At 47.6% G+C, this 21,600-nt stretch overlaps 1 protein-coding gene across 1 annotated transcript in view; it reads right to left on the bottom strand.

The window, feature by feature from the left end:
* Positions 1-236: 236 nt before the first annotated feature.
* The window catches only part of CLIC6 (chloride intracellular channel 6), a 48,151-nt gene continuing 26,787 nt past the window's right edge, over positions 237-21,600 (bottom strand). Inside the window, 6 exon segments of the mRNA XM_057696443.1 lie at positions 237-537; positions 7,736-7,917; positions 8,456-8,562; positions 9,523-9,648; positions 10,377-10,486; positions 16,369-16,405. Coding sequence (XP_057552426.1) covers positions 376-537; positions 7,736-7,917; positions 8,456-8,562; positions 9,523-9,648; positions 10,377-10,486; positions 16,369-16,405 — 724 coding nt within the window. The 3' untranslated portion in view covers positions 237-375.

Raw genomic sequence — 21,600 nt, 5'->3', positions numbered from 1 at the left:
ATAAAGGAGGAATTGAACCCGAATTGTATTTGCTTTGAAACTTAAACTGCAAAACACATGCCCTAAATATCATGGATTACAGATATTCAGGGTGTGTGTTACAGCTCCCAGAATGTCAAAGACATAAAATGAACATAAACTGGACCATCGGCATGTATAACAACAGATACTGGTATTTTCAGATACACAAGTGAGTTGACAAATTACAAGACGGTGTATCATTTGGCATTGAATAGATCACGCTATGGCATGTGCATTATTAAAATATGGGTATTGTTTTGCAAAGGATGGTTATTGGAAGGGAAACACAAAGGACACACTCTTTTCATAGTTTAGCTCATACAACTGAGAAATGAGACAAAAAACACCCCGGCTTCACTTCATTCTTTTTGCAACATCTGAATATGCGTGTTCAATCTCCTGGTCGGCTGGACACGTGTTTGTGAATTCATCCCTGGCATACGCATTGTTCAAGTATCTCCAGATGCCAGTCATTTCAGAAGGAAATTCAAAATCTCTGTATCTCTTGGCCACGATCTGAAAATGAAGAGGAAATAGTCAGAAAGGGAAACCCCACTAACGTAGGCAGTTAGATCAGACAATCCATGCCTTTGAGGCGTGTAATATATTCTTTCTCAAGTTCCCATGTCATCCTATAGCCATTTGGCTGCCCTGAGTTGCAATTTGAGTTTGCATGGGGCATACTGATTGTGAGACTCAAAACAGAAACTCTACGCAAGCGTGCCCACCAGTTTATCACAGGCCACCCTTGTGATCCACTGGCCTGAATTTGCTCCGTACTCCAGTGGATTTCTCTTTGTGTTTCCGGTAGTTTTCTCTCCCTGTGTTCTGCTGCTGTGTTATTTGGTGCCTAAAGATTCATGTCAGATCTTCAGTTTAGATCGTGCCAGGATCACTGTGAGGTGTCCTCTCTTCCTATTTGCTGAGCCTCACCTCCTGAAATCCCAAATATCTGTGTATGTTACTCCTGCGGATTTCCATCATTCTGAGAGGATCATTTCACTGTGGGTCTACCATGTGCACAGGATAAATTCATGAACCAAAAAGTCCTTATCCTTAACTTCAAGGAGACAGTGCACGTAAGGACAGGGTAGTTGAGAAGGAACATCTCGAAAACACAACAATGTGAGATGTTTCCTCTGGCTGGACGGGTGCCGTTAAGGAATGCATCACGAAGGAGGGTGTATACTGTTGGAGATGGTATCAGTTTCCTGGAGTTGCCTTAACAAAGCACTACAACCTTGGGTGGCTTGAAACAACAGAAATGTATTCTCCCATGATTCTGGAGGCCAGAAGTCCAAGATCAAGCTGTTGGCAGGGCCAGGCTCCTTCTGAAGGCTCTGAGGAAGATCTGTCCCAGGTCTGTCGCCCAGCTTCTGGCTTGTGGGAGCACAACTCCAGTCTTCACATGGTGTTTTCCCTGTGTTGGTGTCTCAGTGTCCAAATTCCCTTTAATAAGGACACCAGTCATGTTGGGGTAGAGGTCCACCCTACTCATCTTAACTAATCACATCTGCAAAGTCCCTACTTCCAAATAAGGTCATGTTCTGAGGTACTGGGAGTTAGGACTTGAACATATGAATCTGGGGGAACACGATTCATCCCGTAACAAGGGCCCAGAGCTATAAAAGCCAGTTCTGCTTTGTTTCTTCCCATCGTATTGGCTCCTGAGATGTTTGGATGATGTGAGCATGGAACGTATCACCAATTAGAAGGTCTTCGGGACTTATTTCTCAGATATTGGAGGCCAGGAGCCATTGATACAGTAAAACAGGACCACAGAACTTTCAGAGAACCCCCTAAATTAACATCTTTTGCTTGAATTCAACCTTACTGATGTTAATGTCAAGAATTCTGCTTTCCTTTTGTTTGCATTTGCCTAGTTTAGCTTTGCCCATCTTTTTATTTTAACCTTTCTGAGTAAGTATGTTACCTATATGCCTTTCACAGATATAAGCTTATTTTTGTATTATATTTTATGAATGCAATACTTTGTTTTCCAACTTTCTGTGAACATTTTTGCTTTCGTGTGTGTCTGTGTGTCTGTGTGTCTGTGTGTGTTTCCCTTTCTGGTGGTTTAGAGGGTTTATAGTCAGACTTCCCTGGTGGCACAGTGGTTGAGAAAACACCAGCCAATGCAGGGGCCATGGGTTTGATCTCTGGTCCAGGAAGATTCCACATGCCTCAGAGCAACTAAGCCTGTGTGCCACAACTACTGAGCCTTCACTTTAGAGCATGCGAGCCACAACTATTGAGCCCACATGCCACAACTACTGAAGCCCATGCACCTAGAGCCCGTGCCCTGCAGCAAGAGAAACCACCGCAACGGGAAGCCTGCGCACCACAACGAAGAGTAGCCCTTGCTCTCTGCAACTAGAGAAAGCCCGAGCGCAGCAATAAGACCCAACACAGCCAATGAATACATAAATAAATAAATAAATAAATAAATAAATAAATAAATAAATAAATAAATTTCTATTTAAAAAACAGGTTTATGGTCTGTTTTAACTCTTCCAGTCGTTCCTATATAATTTTAAGGAGTAAGAATTCTTTATTTCTTGATTTATCAACTTTAGATAATCTCTACTTACTCCTGATACTGACAAATGAGGGAACTAGTATACCTACACCTCTTTTCATTTTCTCTCCCTTTCCAATGGCATAAAACATCCAAGTTTTCTGTTTCTTTCCTGTAGCTATAATTTCCACTGCTGTTTGGTCTTAGTTCTGGTTTTAGATTTAACTAGGGTTCTATGTTATCTTCTTATACCACACACCTTCTCTGTTCCTGGATTCTTATTTTATTAGCATTTTTTAACTATTTCATCATATAGCAATTTTATTTTTAAAAACGGCTCAGGAGTGCTTATTTCATTGAGATCAGAAGTCTAGGTAGAAACAATTTATATAGACATAAAATTCTTACATCGCACATCCTTTCTTTTAATCCTTTAACTTTTAAACCATGGTTTTCTGGTTTTCAATGTGGTCCTAAAGACATATGAGGCTAGTCTGGATCTCCTCCTTGCGTAGATGGCTTTATCTTTTATTATTACTACTATTACTACTATTATTATTATAACTATCATCATCTGAATGCCCAAAGTGTTCTTTTTTATCCTCAAAATTCAGTAATCTACCAAATATGTCATAGTGTGTTGATTGTTCTGGGCAATATCTTTCTAATCATGACATGTCGTTTAAACTAAAGGTTCAGGTCATCCTTTAGTTCAAAATAATTTACCTTTGAGCCTTCTTTTTTTCTCTTTTTTTCTTCCTGTTCTCTTGTTCCTGATTATGTACATCTGAGGTCCCTCCAGTCGCCTTTACCTTTTGCTTCTTCTCCATCTGATGTGGCATCATTTTCTCAGGCCCATCCTCCAAGCAATGATGAATTTCTGCAATGTCTTTTCCCACTACTTGCTACTTCTAACATAACTTTTGTTTCTGAAAGTATTTTCTTTAAGGGTTTTGTTTTTTTTTTTTAGTTCTACCAGTCTAATTTTCATCTTCTTTGTGATATTATATTTGTTTTAAATATTTAGTTAGTTAGTTAGTTAGTTAGTTGGTTAGTTGGCTGTGCTGGGTCTTAGTTGCGGCATGCAGGATCTAGTTCCCTGACCAAGGACTGAACTCAGGCCCCCTGCATTGTGTGGAGTCTTAACCCATTGGACCACCAGGGAAGTCAATGATATTATATTTTTTGACATCTTGTGACTTGTCTTTGAGCGTTTTCTCCAAAGGTTCGTGTTCCCTTTCATTTCTTTGAGGCCACACAGAAGTATCGGTCTGAAAAGTTCTTTGGTTTTCTGGAACAATCTTTATCAGGTACGTGTTTCTCATCTGCCTTTCCCTCTTTTGTTCTTTCTTTAACCTTTCTGTCCTCCTTTTGGATCATCTCTATCCACACAGGGGTCCCACTTGGATTCTTTCTGGTTATTAGCCATCTTCCAATGGGCAGACCTATTGGACCTATCATTTGCTTTAAAACAGTGTGGCGGACAAAGGGAGTGAGGCAGGGCAGCAGGTAGACCAATGTGGATGTTAACTCTCAAACACCCACTCAACAATCACTGCTCTCTACTCTGCCCCTGGGATACATTCGGGTTAGGGCTAGGGTCAGAGTCAGGGTCAGGGTCAGGGTTAGTATATCCTCCACTCTGAGGCTCACGGATTAGGAGGAGGTCACCATGGCTAAAAGTGAAGTCAGGTAATTTACAGTCTCTCTCTCTCTGGTTTTTTTTTTTTTTTTTTGGCTGCATTGGGTCTTCACTGATGCTCATGAGCTTTCTCTAGTTGTGGCAAGTGGGGGCTACTCTTTGTTGTGATGCACGGGCTTTTCATTGCAGTGCCTTCTCTTGTTGCAGAACACAGGCTCTAGGCATGCAGGCTTCAGTAGTTGCAGCATGAGGGATCAGTAGTTGTGGCTCTCGAGCTCGATAGTTGTGGCTCAAGGGCTCTAGAGCACAGGTTCAGTAGTTGTGGCACATGGGCTTAGTTGCTCCTCAGATGTGGAATCTTCTGGGACCAGGGATCGAACCCGTGTCCCCTGCAGGCAGATTCTTAACCACTGCACCACCAGGGAAGTCCCTACAGTCTCTCTTTTGACAGGTTCAAAGCTTGTTTCTTGGCTCTGCTCAGCAGTCACAGAGCAGAATGCCACTTTCCTTCTCTCCCCTCCTCTACCTCCCCTCCCTGTTCCTTTGGATTAGGGGACAGCGGCAGAACACACAGCTGGCACCTCCGAACTCCACAGAGTTCAACTCTGCCTCCACAGAGACCTCGGCTCTGTAGGGACGGTCCCTGCCTCTCTCGAGGCCCACTCCATGCCCTGCCCTCAAAGAAATCGGGTTGGGCATTTCAGGGTTGTATTATTCACTTTTAAAGACATCTGATCCTTGCTGAAGATCTAGAAAGGCACGCCTAGCCTCTGTGGCCCCTCACACTGGCTGATGTTTCTAAGCCTTTGAGTTAGTGATCCATCCTTTTCTAGTTTTATAAAAGGTGGAGACATTGCTTTAGTTTTGCGTAATGCTTTTGCTGGGTTTCAGGAAGGGAATAAATTATAAATTCCTCTATTCTCTCATCTTCTTGCCATAAATTGCTTTAGACTGATTCTCATTTCCTTTCAGAAGTGCTCCATCCTGGAAGATTATTAAGCTGCTTGGTATTTTGAGTGCTAAATGGTTCTGACGATTTTGCAGTTAGGTATTTACACTGGAGCCATGGACTGCTTTATTTCACTCTGAAGTTTACCCCCTCTATTGACATTTTAAAGGGGGTTTGGTTTGGTTTGGTCTGGTAGAGCTGCACGGCACTTGGGATCTTAGTTCCCTGACTAGGGATGGAACCCATGCTCCATGCAGTGAAGCTCAGAGTCCTAACCACTCGACAGCCAGGGAATTTTCCAGTCTTTTTCTATAGGGGCGAACCAAGTTGCAACTGATATGTGTATATACATATGTATGTAGGCATGCCTCTTGCCTTCCCTAACCTCCATGTACTTCTGTGATGCTATACTAGTCATAGCAAGGATTAGAATACATCAGTAATAGGACTAAACCAAACACAACTGCACAAATATCTTGTTGGAAAATGGCTCCCAAGTGTCCAATTTGGATAATCACCAGTGTAGTAGGTTTGAGGGGCTGAAATGCTTGCATTAAATTTTAGATGTCAGGACACTGGCAGAATTATTGAAAAGAACATTCCGGGGCTTCCCTGGTGGCGCAGTAGTTAAGAATCCGCCTGCCAATGCAGGGGACATGGGTTTGATCCCTGGTCCGGGAAGATCCCACATGCCATGGAGCCGCTAAGCCCATGCGCCACAACTACTGAGCCCGTGCTCTAAAGCCCGAGACTCACAGCTATTGAGCCCATGTGCCACAACTACTGAAGCCCACGCGCCTAGAGCCCCGTGCTCTGCAAACAGACACCACCGCAATGAGAAGCCCGCCCATGGAAATGAAGAGTAGCCTCCGCTCTCTGCAACTAGAGAAAGCTGGTGTGCAGCAACAAAGACCCAACACAGCCAATAAATAAATAAATAAAATTAAAAAAAAAAAAAAAAAAAAGAAAGACAGAAAAGAACATTCCCCTGCAGGATTAGCAACATCTTTAAGGCTTGAATTTCAAGGTGGTGCCCTTTGAGCACAAAGGGGAAGAAAGAAGAAAGAAGATAAATGGGGCAAGAATTGGGACGGAGCAGGAAAGGAAGAGAAAGGCAAGGGAGTGGCTTGGAGGAACCAGGGGTGGCTAGTAGCCCACAGGACATCAGTGCCACGCACTGTGCAAACCTAATTTGTAAATTTCTAAGTGCCAATTCAAGGTGTTATCAGGGGACTTCCCTGGTGGTCCAGTGGCTGGGACTCCACGTTCCCAACACAGAGGGGCCCGGGTTCGATCCCTGGTCAGAGAACTAGATCCCACCTGCCGCACCTAAAAGATCCTGCAAGCCACAATGAAGATCCCGAGTGCAGCAACTAAGACCTGGCACAGCCAAAATAAATAAATAAATAAATGTTTTTAAGAAAAAATGTGTTATTAGAACACGGGGTCCTTGACCTGTATTTCCCTGTGTCTTCTCTCCCACCTCCCCTGTCCTTATACGAAGGACCTAGCTCTGGACCTGGTAGGATCTGAATAATAGATGCCCCAGAACAAGGGTTGGGCTTCTTCCTGGGGCATCTGAGGCTACTGAGGACCAAGGACACAGCAACAGTGACAGCAGCCAGGCTGGGGCACTCCTGAGAGCAGCCATGACTAAGGAGTCCAGTATGGGCTCATCAGCCCCCGAATTTCAGGGTCACCCCCTGCCAGAAGTTCTGATGTAGTAAGTCAGGGGCTGAATCGAGGGATCTACTCTTCTAAAAAGCTTCCCCAAGTAACTCCTATGCCTACTAATGTTGGAGAACCACGGGTCTAGGGAGTCTTTAAACCCTAGTAATATACGACCAGTGACTCTTATTTCACATTCAACCACCTGGGAGGACAAGGTGCCAAAACTGGCAGAGATCCAGCCAAGGAACTGTCAGCTGCTCCCCAGCTGTAGGGGGTCAGTGTGAGGAACCAACCCACTCTTGTTCCTGGACAGCGCTAGGCTTACCCTGCCCGTCACCAACCATGGACTGATTTCACTTTTTTTTTTTTCAAGGTTGGCTCAGGGTTTTTTTGGTTTTGGGGGGAGGGGGTTGTTTGTTTTTGTTTTGTTCTGTTTCTTTTTGGCCATGCCATTCAGCTTGCAGGATCTTAGTTTCCCGGCCAGGAATGGAACCCAGGGCCACAGCAGTGAAAGCACCAAGTCCTAACCACTGGATCGCCAGGGAATTCCCTGAGTTCACATTCTGATACTCGCAGATTCCACACACCATCTCCAGGCCTGGAGTGTGAAACACCAGCTATCATCAATGTACTCCCTCAAGTTGCTTTTCTTTAGGCTGTGGGGGTGAGACTCCAAAAGAGAAGCAGTGAGGATGGAGGGAAGGGAGCCACGTTCTCAGAAGCTTCTTGAGAACCTCTGAGGAATAACCTGAGACTATCATCCACGGATCTCCAAGTTGGAGCTCGGCTGCCTCCAACAGAAACAAGCTAGACTTTTAAATCCAGGAGTCCACATTTTAGATTGTTTCGATGTCTGGCAAAAACACAAGTCAAAACAAAATGAAACAAAGCCCCATTCAGGAATTCAGCACCTGAGGTTGGAGGAAGGACAAACCTTAATAATGTGGAGCTTGGGTAAGAGGTTACAGTCGGCTAGCGTGAGTTCATCCCCATCCAGGAACTTCCTTCCAGAAACAGTAACTTCCTCGGTGCTGTAGGCATCTATTTCGTCAGGCAGAGGGCTATTTAGATAATTATCCAGCTTCTTCAGGGCCTTTAAGAGGTTCCTTTCATAAACTAAAACAGAAGGGCAAAAAATGATTACTATGACCCACGGCAGTTAGTGCCACCTCTCTCTAGACACCAAAGAAGGAGTTTGTCCCTTGCCAGTGAGCACTGGAGACTTGGGAAGGACAGAGGTGGATTTACAAGATCCGAACAAAGGATTCTTTTCTCCCTGGAAAGTAATTCTGCCGTCTACACAACACCGCTACTTCGAGAATGGATTCATTTATTCAAAAATCTTTACTGAAAGCACATAATGAAGGAAGCACCAGCAGAAGCTTCATTCACACTGAATCCCGTGGTGCTGCAAGGAATCACTGGTGGTGATTATTTTCCCCTAAAAATGTGGTTTTCTGGGCTCCCAGCCTCTAGAAGAGGCACTCAATCTCTTGAAACCCATGTGTCAACGTTGGAGGTACTTTTTCCTTATTTCTACATACTGCCCACCATGAAGTAAGTCAGAATTCCCAGGATCTTATAAGAAGCCACACCAGCGGTGGGGTAGAGGTCGACGAAGAAAACAGAAAACAGGAAGATGGAAGGGACTCACTCTCATTTGCATCCTTCTTGGTGTTTTTTATAAATGCTGAGAACTTGGCAAATACATCATTTCCAGCAGAGTTAGATTCAGGGTGCTGGGTCCCCAGCTTAGGGTACCTTGAAAAAATTCAAAGTGAGAATATCACAAAATTAGCCATGTGTGACTTAGGAGAATACAGTGGGGGAGGGGGAGGAAATGAGACATCCTCTGAATGGATATAAAAATGAAAACTAGGGACTTCCCTGGTGGCGCAGTGGTTAAGAATCCACCTGCCAATGCAGGAGACACGGGTTCGAGCCCTGGTCGGAGCAACTAAGCCTGTGCACCACAACTACTGAGCCTGTGCTCTAGAGCCCGAGAGCCACAACTACTGAGCCCACGTGGCACAACTACGGAAGCCCACGTGCCTAGAGCTCATGCTCCACAACAAGAGAAGCCACCGCAATGAGAAGCCCATGCACTGCAAAAAGTAGCCCCCGCTTGCCACAACTAGAGAAAGCCTGTGCAGAGCAACGAAGACCCAACGCAGCCATAAATAAATAAATAAATAAATAAATAAATAAATAAATAAATTTTGAAAAAATGAAAATTGCCCCTTGAATGTTTTCCTAGGCTTTCCATCTTCAAATTTGGGGAGCAACACCATCCAAGGGAAAAGTACTAGACGGACTGTTCTCCTCCTGGGACTCCGGGCCCCACCTGGCCTTGCTGGTCTTGGTTCCCTCCCTCCTGAAATAAAGGTGATGGACGGGAAGGTTCCTTTCCAGGCCCTGCCTTTGGTGACGCCGCTTGCTAACACATGCTTCTCACCTTCCAGCAGAAACAGCCCACCCGCGTAACATCAGCCCACTTCCTCCCCGCTTCCTCCCATCAAACCTAATTGCCAACCTGCCGGTGCAGAGCAAAGAAATCCCAGCCACCAAAGCTCAGGGTTTCTAACCTCACTGTTTTCTGTGGCACGCCACAGGTACAGCTCAGGAAGCGAGCACCACGGCCACAGAGAGCCAGCCCGCGGAATTGCCTGCACAGGGAAAAGCGACAACCGCGTTGGGAGCTCTGGTTTTGATGAGGCCCACCTGGGGGGCGCTAATTTCTCCTCTAAGAACTCCTCGATCTTGTTCACGTCCGTCTTGACTTCACCGTCAAAAGTCATGAAAGGCGGGTTGGTGCCGGGAGCCAGGTTCTGCAGGTCCGCGGGTTTCCTGGGGGGGAGGGAAGGGCAGCGTGGGCAGCGCCCGTGTCTGCGTCATTTCCAAGGCTTAACCGTGTCCTCCCCAGTTTGAGAGAATCCGCCTTGAGAATTTCAAGGAATTTCAAAGGCGATTGTGGGTTTACAAACTGTCGTACTGGCAGTGAAAGTGTGGCCCTTTATTTGGAGACGGGGGTGAAAAGTCAGCTCTCCCCAGCCAGGAGTGGTGCTCAGACAGGCTTCTGAGAGGTTCACAGCTGACCAGTAACTGGGAGAGCAGGCGTCTCCCACCCCTCTCCCAAACTCCTACTCCTTCCGGATTACGTGTGATCCCGTCCTGTAATTACTGTGCGGCCCACGCTACGCCCGCTTCAATCCAGGGTCCTGACCCCGGGTGGACATGCCCACAATATCGCCTATGGGTCTAGGAGTATGTGTGTGTGTGTGCGTGCACGTCTGTGTGTGTCTGTGTCTGTATCTGTGTGTTTCTGCGTGTCTCTGTACATGTCTGTGTGTGTGCCTGTGTGTATCTCTGCGTTTCTGTGTGTCTCCATCTTTGTGTGTGTGTGTCTCTGTGAGTCTCTGTGTGTCTCTGTGTCTCTGTCTGTGTGTGTGTGTCTGTGTGTCTCTGTGTGTGTGTGTGTCTCTGTGTGTGTGTCTCCATCTGTGTGTGTGTGTCTGTGTGGGCGTGTACAGGGAAGTAGGTACAGTTATTTCAATACTGCAGAAACCTTGTCTTACCTTTTCAAGTCCACCGTTGTCACATTAAATATAACGCCCTTTAGCCAGAGAATCATAAAGAGACGCTGAGAAAATGGGCAATTTCCAATACTTTCGCCATCACAACCAGCCTACAGATGGAGAGCAACATCTGCGTCAGAGCCCGTCTCACAGCCATACGTGCCGGCCTCCGCCACGCATGCACACAAAGTCATGACTAACTGTGAGACGGCAACACTGTGAACAGCCTTCTGAGGCCCCTGCCCCCAGCCTCCGAGTGAGAGGTGGGGAGGGGCTGGGGAGGATGCACACACACCCACTGAGCGCTTTCTGTCTTCCTTCCCACCTCACCACTTCCTGCCACGCTGGGCCCCTGAGCAGCGGTTCACAGAGGGAAAGAGCAAGAGGGAACCCCCTCTGTTATTACTAAAGGCAAAAAAGAAAAACCTGCTCTGTCTCCCTCCACCTCTTGATTCTCTTTAGAAGAAACACACCTCTCTTTCCAGGACGATCGTACGTCACCAGATTCTCTCACGCAGACACCATCCCCAGCATCCTCTCCTGTTTTCATCTCTAGAATGAGGGCTGAGGTATATGAGTTCTAAGACCCTTGGACACTGTAAGAATGTTAGGTCCCCTCATCCGTGGGGGAGCATCCGTACGTAGATGGTAGACTGTTGCACAGTTGACATCGAGGGTGGAAGGACAGGAAACAATGCCTCCCTGATGACCCAAGCGCACACACATCCCCTAGACGCAGGCTCAGAAAAATACTGAACAGGCATCCTCCTTCCTATACACTCCCGGGAGAAGAGTAAGGCAGGTGTTAGAGAAGAGAGGGGAGCTGTGGGGCTTTGTCCTCCTGGGAGAGTTCCCAAGCTCTTCCTTCTCTTCCCATCTTTCTCAACCCCATGCGTCTCTGTCAAGGTTATAGCGCTAACAAAATGCTGCCAGAAAGACCAGGAGACTCAGCCAGACTCTGATGACAGAAACACCGCCATATTTAGTTCAGGAAGTCCATTTCTGCCACGTGCAGTTCAAAGAGAGTTGAGATGAAAGCAATGAATCCACAATCTGAATAACAAGACACAAGGCAGGACTGAAGAAAGGAAAAAAGATGCCTCAAGAAAATTGGACAACTTAAGAAGTTCTTCAGAGGTGGTCTCTGGCATTAGTGTTCTTAAGTCACCTGGAGACATTCCTACAAATGAAGAGGATAAGAGACCCCAAACTCAACTTTAAAGAAGACTTGACCAGCCTCTTCCCAAAAGACAAAATCCAAATGGCCAATAAGCACATGAAAATGTTCTTAGCATCATTAGCCAGCAGGGCAATGCAAGTTACAATCACAAATAGTTTCCACTACACACCTACCAGAATGGCTAAAATGAAAAGACTGGACAATATCAAGTGTGGACAGGAATGCAGAGCAACTGAATTCCCATCCATTGCTGGTGAGAGTGCAAATTGGTACACCTACTCTGGAAAACTATTTGGTAGTTATCTACCCAAGATAAACATGCATTTTACGCTGTGACACAGCAATTCCATTCCCAACAGAAATGAGTGCTGGGGGCACAGGAAGCACTTATATGAATATTCTTAGCAGCTTAGTGTCACAGACAAAACCTAGAAACAATTCAGATGCCACCAAGAGTAGAATGAATAGATAAATTATAGTATATTCATATGATAGGACATGACACTGCAATGGAAGAAAAATAAGCTATTACTACAAGCCACAGTGTGAATGAATCTCACATACATAAGGTAGTGGAAAAGAAAGCAGACTCAAAAGAGTCCTGCATAATTCAATGTAGGTGAAGTTCAAACACAGGCAAACTTCTTTACGTGATGGGAGTCAGAAGAGTGGTTGCCTTTCGAAGCTGGACATTGTCTGGAAAGGAATGGAGGGAGCCCTCTGAGTGGTAGAAACGACCTATAGCTTGATCTGGGTGGTGGCCACATGGTGGGTATCTTCAATGGACAAAGTCTTAATTAGGGTTTGTTTCCTTTACTGCATGTTTTACTTCAATGCAGAAAAGAAGCAAAAATATTAATTTTTAAAGTGGAGTCAGATTCAGTGGGTCTTGCATAGGGTCCAGGGATCTGAAGTTTTAATAAACTCCCCCCAAGGTGATGTGATGCTGGTGGTCATGGGCCTCAGCCCCATCTTGGACCAGAGGGAAGGCTGTCCTAGTGATCAATAAATAAGACAGAATGGTTCGAACCCCACAATTGGAGGATGTGTTGATAAGAAGACTGGCAAGACCTCCTAGTTGATAAATACAGCTGCATAAGTGTAAAGATGATGGGTGACCTTAATATACATGAAGAGGCACCAACAGACTCAGATAAGTGACCTCAGCAACCCCTAAACTCTGGGCACTTGCATCACCCCCTCCAACCCCTCCGGCTCTCCCTTCCCTGCTCCAGCATCTATATGCAGGTCCACCTAGTAGAGGGAGGGGCTGAGAATTCCCCCAGCTGGAGTCCACGAAGTTGCTGGAGCTTGAGGGGTGGGGAAGGTGCATAGTTAGGACCCAAGCTTCCAGGTAGTCATAGCAACTGCCCTGCAGATGGCCCCCTGGCCACCCGAAGCCACTCCCTGTCTTGGGGTCCCAGAGCCTTGTGGCCATTCTGAAGGCTGCCCGGTCTCTTCCTCGTTCAGTCCTGGAGCAAGAATCAGCGCAGGGCTGAGCTGCTGGGACCTTTATGTGACTCCTAAATCACGGTGCTTTCTTCCCCACTGCAAGTTTGGGCAGCGTCACGCCAAATAAAGGGGGCAAGGGGGGAGATGAAAGGGCAGGGACACAAAGGCACATATTTTGGCCAGTCCTGACTTGTTCCGCAGCCTTTAAACCTCTTATTTTTATAGTAGTTACACTAAGCTCAGCAAAGTCTGAGAGAAGTTCTGCAGAGTGGACCAACTGTTTTTCTCCTTCTCCCTTGTGTCTCTAACCTTGGGAATCCTGTTACAGCTTATTCTGAATGAGGCAAGATCCCCTCGGAGCCTGGGCGTTCTTTGCCATCGCTGGGCATCTTGATGAAACTCACCTTGACCAAGACCCCTGTGCCTGGGACCACGGTATCTGCAGAATAACTACCCTGCATGGGTCTCTCAGCCTCACCCTGTCTCTTTCCTGTTCTCCAACTCAAGCCACTGTTTTCCCTTGAAATTGTTCTCACCTTTTCCTGAATCCTGACAGCTACTTCTTTAGGAGAAATAAAAAGGGAGGTAGGAGCAACTCATATTTTAAAATATACAAATGGCCTGTGTGACCCAGCTTCATCAAAACTCAACCTTCTTGAACAAAATTATGCCCGTTGCAGAGACGTGGACAGACTTAGAGACTGTCATACAGAGTGAAGTAAGTCAGAAAGAGAAACACAAATATATATACTATCTAACATCACTTATACGTGGAATTTAGAAAAAATGATACAGAGGAACTTCAGTGCGCAAAGCCGAAACTGAGACACAGACGTAGAGAAGAACAAACATAAGCACAGCAATCAGAAGAAAGGAGGCGTGGGATGAACTGGGAGACTGGGATGGACATATATCCACTAGTGACACTACGCATAAAATAGGGAACTAATGAGACCCTACTGTAGAGCACAGGGAACTCTACTCAGGGCTCTGTGGTGACCTAAATGGGAAGGGACTCCAAAGAAGAGGGGATATACGTATACGTATAGCTGATTCACTTTGCTGTACAGTAGAAACTAACACAACACTGTAAAGCAACTGTACTCCAATAAAAATTAATTTTAAAAAATTAATTAATTAAAATAAAAAGCAACCTTCTTAACCGGCTCCTTCCCAGAACTACAACTGGGACTTAACAGGGTGCCAGGAAGGTGGGACAATGGTCTACACGGCCACAGCGCCCAGAGCCCAGAAGACAGTGTGCATTCACCCCCATGTGGCCTTCAAACAGAATTGTTCCAAGCCAGCGCGGCCGCCGGGCTGAAGGCTGTTAAGCATTTCAGATGAATCAGCCAGCTGCCACGACTGCCCATAAAGCAGGATTTACATATCAGCGTTGCCTCATCTTAAATTGCTCTAAAAAATTTTTTTTTCTGTCTCGGTCTGTTGTAAATGAGGGGGTTACGGGAACATGGTGGGAGTGACTAGGACGCCTTGCTGCCTAATTTTATTACTTTAATGTGCTTCACTGCTTGGATGTGCCAGCAAAAATAAAGGCAAAGCTCCACCAGCTCCACCACCCATTATTGGCCAACCCTGGGAGAGCATCGCTCCGGTCACGGTCATTACCAGACAAGATGATGGGATAAACACAGAAGACATTAGGGGTGCATAACTAACACCGCTGCCATAATGGGGACGTTTTATCTCCTGAAGTTTTATTTTCCGATGCTGATAATTCTCTCAGGCTAATTACACTCTGGGCTAAGATTTCTCAGCAGAGTTCTCAGCCTACGGGGAAGTTTTTGTATGTATACATTTCTGATAAAAATCAAATGAGGCCGTTTGAGAGATCAGAGTGTCTTTTGTTTCCAGTGAAGACCCAGGCGCTTGGATAACCCAGATTTGTAGGTCTGTCTTTCAAATGCAACATTTTTGAGCGCCTACAACGGCCATTCTCAAAAGACAAGCATTGGTGCCTCACCACCGGGCCCAGCTGCGGCGTTTGAGAACATTGGTAATTCTGCCGGGTCCTGGCCTGTGCCCACCTCCTCCACACCTCCCCTGCCCCCACCACAGCCTGAGGTGCAAAGGTCCAAATATCCCTACAAAGGTCAGCAGGTCCTCTCCAGATCACAGCCTCTCCCACCTACTCTTTGCACACTTACTACATTTAGAATTTGTGGGGAACATCTTTTTAAATTTCCTCGCAGTGTTTTTGGCTTCTGGCAAATAACCTTTCCAGTGCTGGGCTGGAGTGACACGTAAGGGGCACCACCCACCCCCACATTCCACTAAAATGACTCCTACTCACCACTGCCTTTGAGGGACCCCCCACACACACACCAGGCTTGACAAAGGGGTGATGACCCCCTCGAGATATTCTTCTTGGCTTCAGAGCATCCCACCCTGATCTTCCCACCAGAACAGGTCATGCACCCACCACTCGATTCCCCATCTTCTTGTGTCTACCTTCTTTCTAGAAAATTCCATGAGGGCCTAACCGGTAAACGCATTCTTTGAAGAAAGCATTTTTCCCTACTCTATGTAAATGTTGTGAAAAAACAATTTGGTGGTGGGCGGGGGGGTGGAGGTGGAGGGAAGATAAAGGAAGAGGCAATAAATTGGAAATTTTCTAATTGTCCCCTTTCTGAGAACTGGCTTTCAACCAAGGAGGGAGGCTGTGCATCCTGTGTGTGGGTAAGTGTTCCTGTCCCTGCAGAAAAGCAGGAGGGATCTGGGGACAAACAGCTAACTTGTTCGGCTCCATCCTAGGGACCCAGAGAAAATCAGTGAGCAGTGATGGGCTGTGTGTTTCCAACGTTCTGGAGGGACTTGAGGCTGAATGGAAACAGTAGCCGATCTGAGGAGGCGAGAGTCAGAAGACAGTGGATGTGGGAGGCCACGGGCAGCCACCAGAGTCAGTTCTCCCCCAAGAAGAACACTGTGGTCAAAAGGGCCAGCCAGGACTCTCCTCTGTTGGCAGCTGGCCCAGCGGAAGGCTGGACACAGCACAGCCAGAGAGAAACAGCTGCAGCCGACCAGATGGGAGCCGACGCCTGCCGCCAAGCGCCACCTACACGTTTCCCTGAATTCCTCCCTGGTCCTTTGCAGGAAGCACCACGGCCCCCTGTGCTTTGGGGCCTGGCGATCAAACCTGCCCTGCATGGCCAAGCACCAAGATCCCTCCTCCAAGCCGAGCCGTCAGCCCTCCCGGTCCACGGAGGCTGTCCTTCCTGGGCACACACCACTTTACAGATGATGCCAGGGTTGGACCAGCACCTCTCATGGAACGTGTGTGCTATAAACTCTACCCCAGGAGGACAAGTGGGGGAACTCTGTGAGCTCAGGGCACTGGACTAGCTGGTACTTGTAAAGAGAAATGTGGGTGCAGCGTCTGCACATGGCCTGTGGGACAGGGGGGGGACATCCTCCTTGGTCTTTTCTTGTTCCCACGTGGAAGCAGGTGGGACAGCCAGGATCTCCCTAACCCTGGACATGGGTCTGAAGTCGAGGACCCATCTTCCTTCATCTAGGCAGCTCCTGCGGGCCCTGGCAGTGCTCCTGACACACAGTAAACACTCCGAGTATGACTGAGGACCTGAGTCCCACGGCTCCCATGCGCCTGGAGCCTGGTCCACTTTCAAAAGTGCCTCCCAGGCCGTCCCTCCTCTTTCTTTTCTGGGCCGACATCCATGAACTTTTCCCTTTTAGAAGCTCACAACTTCTCACTACGAAGAGATCACCCAAGGAGAGTGACATCCAACTGGAGGGAACAGAAGAGAAGGTGGGCTAGAGGCAGGGGGAGGGGGAGGGGAGGGGAGAAGGAGATGGAGAAGAAGACGAGAGGAGAGGAGGGGAGGGGAGGAGATGGAAAAGAAGAGAGGAGAGGAGAGGGGAGGGGAGGGGAGGGGAGGAGAGGGCAGAAGAGGAGAGGAGATGGAGAAGGAGAGGAGAGGAGGGGAGAAGAGAGAGGAGGGGAGAGGAGAGGAGGGGAGGGGAGAAGAGGGGAGGGGAGAGGAGGGGAGGGGAGAGGAGGGGAGGGGAGAGGAGGGGAGAAGAGAGAGGAGGGGAGAGGAGAGGAGGGGAGAGGAGAGGAGGGGAGAAGAGAGAGGAGGGGAGAGGAGAGGAGGGGAGAGGAGAGGAGGGGAGAGGAGAGGAGGGGAGAGGAGAGAGGAGGGGAGAGGAGAGGAGGGGAGGGGAGAGGAGGGGAGGAGATGGAAAAGAAGAGAAGAGAGGAGAGGGGAGGGGAGGGGAGGGGAGGAGAGGGCAGAAGAGGAGAGGAGATGGAGAAGGAGAGGAGAGGAGGGGAGAAAAGAGAGGAGGGGAGAGGAGAGGAGGGGAGGGGAGAAGAGGGGAGGGGAGAGGAGGGGAGGGGAGAGGAGAGGAGGGGAGAGGAGAGGAGGGGAGAGGAGAGGAGGGGAGAGGAGAGGAGGGGAGAGGAGAGGAGGGGAGAGGAGAGGAGGGGAGGGGAGAGGAGAGAGGAGGGGAGAGGAGAGGAGGGGAGGGGAGGGGAGAGGAGGGGAGGGGAGAGGAGGGGAGGGGAGAGGAGGGGAGGGGAGGAGATGGAAAAGAAGAGAAGAGAGGAGAGGGGAGGGGAGGGGAGGGGAGGAGAGGGCAGAAGAGGAGAGGAGATGGAGAAGGAGAGGAGAGGAGGGGAGAAGAGAGAGGAGGGGAGAGGAGAGGAGGGGAGGGGAGAAGAGGGGAGGGGAGAGGAGGGGAGAGGAGGGGAGAGGAGGGGAGGGGAGAGGAGGGGAGCAGAGAGGAGGGGAGAGGAGAGAGGGAAGGGGGTGGGGGGGCGGCTGAGAAAGCACAGAGGGCCCAAATCATGGGCAGCGAAGTCTTCCCCAAGCCTCTTGGACTCGCAGTTTGACTTAAAATGCAACATTTAAATTAACCTGATTTTGAATAATATGTAAGTTTAAAAAACTGTATAATGCTTCCCATTTGCCAGACACGTTGAAGTTTCCACTTTGAGCAACATGAGGTCTCTAGGAGGCAACATGGTCCAGGGGAGTGGGTGCGGGGCCAGGGAGAGCTGGAGTGACCTTGAGCCCCACTGCTTAACTAATTGAGTGGCCTCGGGCAATTGTCCTCCCTAGCCTCACTTTCTCCATTTAAAAAATGGGGATACACTTTATCATACAGCAGAACCGGCACAACAGTGTAAAGCAATTATACTCAAAGATCTGAAAAAAATAAAATAATAAAATAAAATAAAATAAAATAAAATAAAATAAAATAAAATAAAATAAAATAAAATAATAAAGGGATAAAAATCACTCTGCCTCGCAGGATTTCTGTGAGATACACTTGAGTCTCCCGGGCACCCAATAAAGGCAGTTATTACTGTTATTACCATAATTATCATTAGTCTTCCAAACCTGCACACCCCAGAACAGACAATGATGGAACTTGGGGTACTTTTTAACAAGGCTCAATTAGTTGATCTTCATGCCAAACTGTAAAGGCCTTAATGAAGCACTGATTTTTTTCCCCCCAAAACCTAACGCCTCCCATATCTATTCCAAGTGAAACTTAACAACTGAAGTTATTTTCTTAATTGCAAAAGCAAACAGATCTTCAGCCAGGAGGCAAAACGGCAGGTCCCTGGCCTGGCATTCGTGTCTGGGAGTTACACCAACCTCTTGGGGAAAAGTCTAGAGGAAAGAGCATCTGGAAAGCTGGGGGCACCTGGCCGATGGCAGGGCTGACAAGCCCAGGGAAACCGCTTACTTCTCAAGAAATGGCCTCACCTATTTTTTAAATGGAGAAACTGAGGCTCAGGGAGAACAAATTAATTGCCCAAGGCCACTCGATTAGTAAGTAGGGAGGCCCAAGTTCACACCGGCTCTCTCTGGCCCCATACCCATTCCCCTGGACCGCATTGTCTCCAAGAGACTTCAAAGGCCTGTCTTTTGTCCATGATCACCTGGGGGAGAGTGAGTTCCGTGCAGTGAGAGAAGAACGCAACCACATCTCACTCTGGAACTGCAGGTCCACGTGGAGAAAGGCTACGTTACCAAGTCAGGGAGAAACACACCAGCCCGTCTCGTCCTTGTTGAACGAGAATGTTTTTGAAGAAAACATCCTCCCAAATCAGCAATTTTGAGGGTGATTTTTAAAAACGAACACTCCTTGAAGACGTACTCTGATTTCAAGTATCCTTCCAAACTATGCACATGATGGGATTCAATCCTTTCCAACTCCTGTCAGATGTCCTATTTCAACTTCCATTTTACAGATGAAGAAACGGAGGCTCAGAGAAACTAATAAATAACCTGCCCAAAGACCCAAACAGGATTAGATGAATAAAGATCACTCGAGTTCTTGTAAACTGCATCCCGTTCATGGTCCCAGCTTCTTTCCAGGTCCTCAAGATGGAAACCAGACTCTCCCACCCTTTTCCTGAACTTCACTGGGACCCCAGCACAGCGTTCCTCCTTTGAAATCCCTCTTGCCCGGGTCTCCAAGCCTCCCACCCAGATGCCTGCAGCAGCCTCCTGCTGGGTCTCTCTTCCTGGCATGTCTAGCCCCTCTGATCTTCCCCACATCCTGGACAAGATTAACCCAGATGAGATGCCACTGTCTTAGCTCCTTCTGCTGGAATGTTACTCAAGTGCAAATTCCAACTACCTTGCTCTCAAGCAGCGGGACCAGGGCAGCGTACCTAACCTTCCTGCACAGCTCTTTGCTCATTTACAACATATGGTTAATTGTACCTGCCACTCCATGTTGGGTGAGAATGAATTAGACATTATGCAGAGAACACACAGAACGATGCCTGACACGCAGCAACATTCAATAATCTGTTACACCCTCCTTCCTTCCTCCCCTCTCCTGGCCTCCTCCTTCCCTTCCTCCCTGACTCCTTCCTTCCCTCCTCTGCCTTCCCCCTCCCCCTCCTCCCCTCTCCACCATCTAATAAACACTGGCCAGTCAAGCAGTTACTCCCCTTAAGTGCTGTCCTTCAATATCCCATGTCACCTTCCTGAAATCCCCTTTGTCCACCCTGCTACCACCTCGCTCCTACTCAAGTCAGATCAGTGAGTTCTTCCAGCTCTGTGTCCTTTTCTATAACTCTCTGATCAGCATTTCTTTTTGCCTTTTCTGAAGTCCACTGACAATAGTCAGCTCTGGTTTAGCACCCAACTGCTTCCTGACTATTTCCTGTTGTTTCCACTCCTTCGGGGAGGACCACATCAGCCTCTGTAGAACGGGTGATTAACTGTCTGGTCCCTGGCAGTGCCCGTGACGTGTTCATTTTCTTCCTGCTCCCCTGGCAGCGTCCACCGCGCACAGCCAGGCCCACGGAAGTCACTCCAGGAAAACTCACCTTGTGGAGCCAATGGTCACTGTCCTCAAAAGTTCTAGGAATTTCCTTATTACGGGGAGTTCCTTTAAAGACAGGGGATGATATCAGCAAGCCCAGCCTCACTGGCCCCATCCTCCTCTCCCCAGCCTGCCTGTCCTGGGGCTCCTTTCTTCACCCACCCAAAAGGACAATAGCTGGGTGACCTGGTTTGCCAGGGACTGTGATTTTTATTTATTTATTTTTTAGAACTTTTATTGAGATATAATTGACATACAATAAGCTTCATACATTTAAAGTGTACAATTTGATTTTTTTTTCTTATTAGCAACGTATATATGGCAATCCCAATCTCCCAATTCATGGTTTGCCCGGGACTGTGATTTTTAAAATCGGAAATCCTTCGTCCCCTCCGTAAGTCTCAGGCAAGCTGGGATGGCTGGTCACCCTACTGTCCACCCAGATGAGGGCTTTATTTTTTGAGAGGGTCAAAAACATTAGCAACGCCCTCCTAGTAACCTAGACATGGGTTTGCTCATGTCTTTTTTTGCTCTTTGCTCCTCCTTAATTAGAAGAACATCAGCACAGATGAATGTAACCAACTGATCAGATTAGGTGGCTGATCTCTTGAATGCTGAGGAGATGGGACTATCAGCTCCCCAGGAGGGAGAACAGATGATCAGAGGCTGAGGCCTACGGGAGTGGGGAAAGGAGGCAGGAATTTAAGGCAAGCCTGGAAAACTCCCCCAGTTGTGCAGAGCTGGCTAATACAGAAACGGCATCGCCCCTCCCGACTGTCAGGCCACCTTCGGGAAAGAGAAGCAGTTAAAATCGGTGGTACAGTTCAGGTAGCAACTGTACCTCGGAACTGCCCATCTCTGGGTGTGACAGACACAAAAACACTAACTCGGAAAGATATATGCACCCCCACATTCATCACAGCATTATCTATAATAGTCAGGATAGGGAAACAGCCAATTGTCCACTGATAGATGAATGGAAAGAAAATGTGGTACATGTATATACAATGGAATGTAATTAAGCTAGAAAGAAAACTGAAATCTTGCCATTAGTGACAAGAAGGATAGACTCTGAGGGCATTTGAGTGAGAACAGAAAAAGACAAATACCATATGATCTCATTTACATGCGCGATCTAAAACAAAACCAAGCTCACAGTTACAGAGAACAGACTGGTTGTTGCCGGTGGGGGGGGGGGGGGGCAAGGGGAGGTGGAATGGATGAAGGGGGTCAAAAGATACAAACTTGCATTTGTAAAAT

This window comes from Hippopotamus amphibius, chromosome 10, assembly GCF_030028045.1.
Source record: "Hippopotamus amphibius kiboko isolate mHipAmp2 chromosome 10, mHipAmp2.hap2, whole genome shotgun sequence".
NCBI classification, from domain to species: domain Eukaryota; kingdom Metazoa; phylum Chordata; class Mammalia; order Artiodactyla; family Hippopotamidae; genus Hippopotamus; species Hippopotamus amphibius.
The sequence above is the reverse complement of the archived record's forward strand: the minus strand, read 5'-3'. Positions and strand labels throughout refer to the sequence as shown.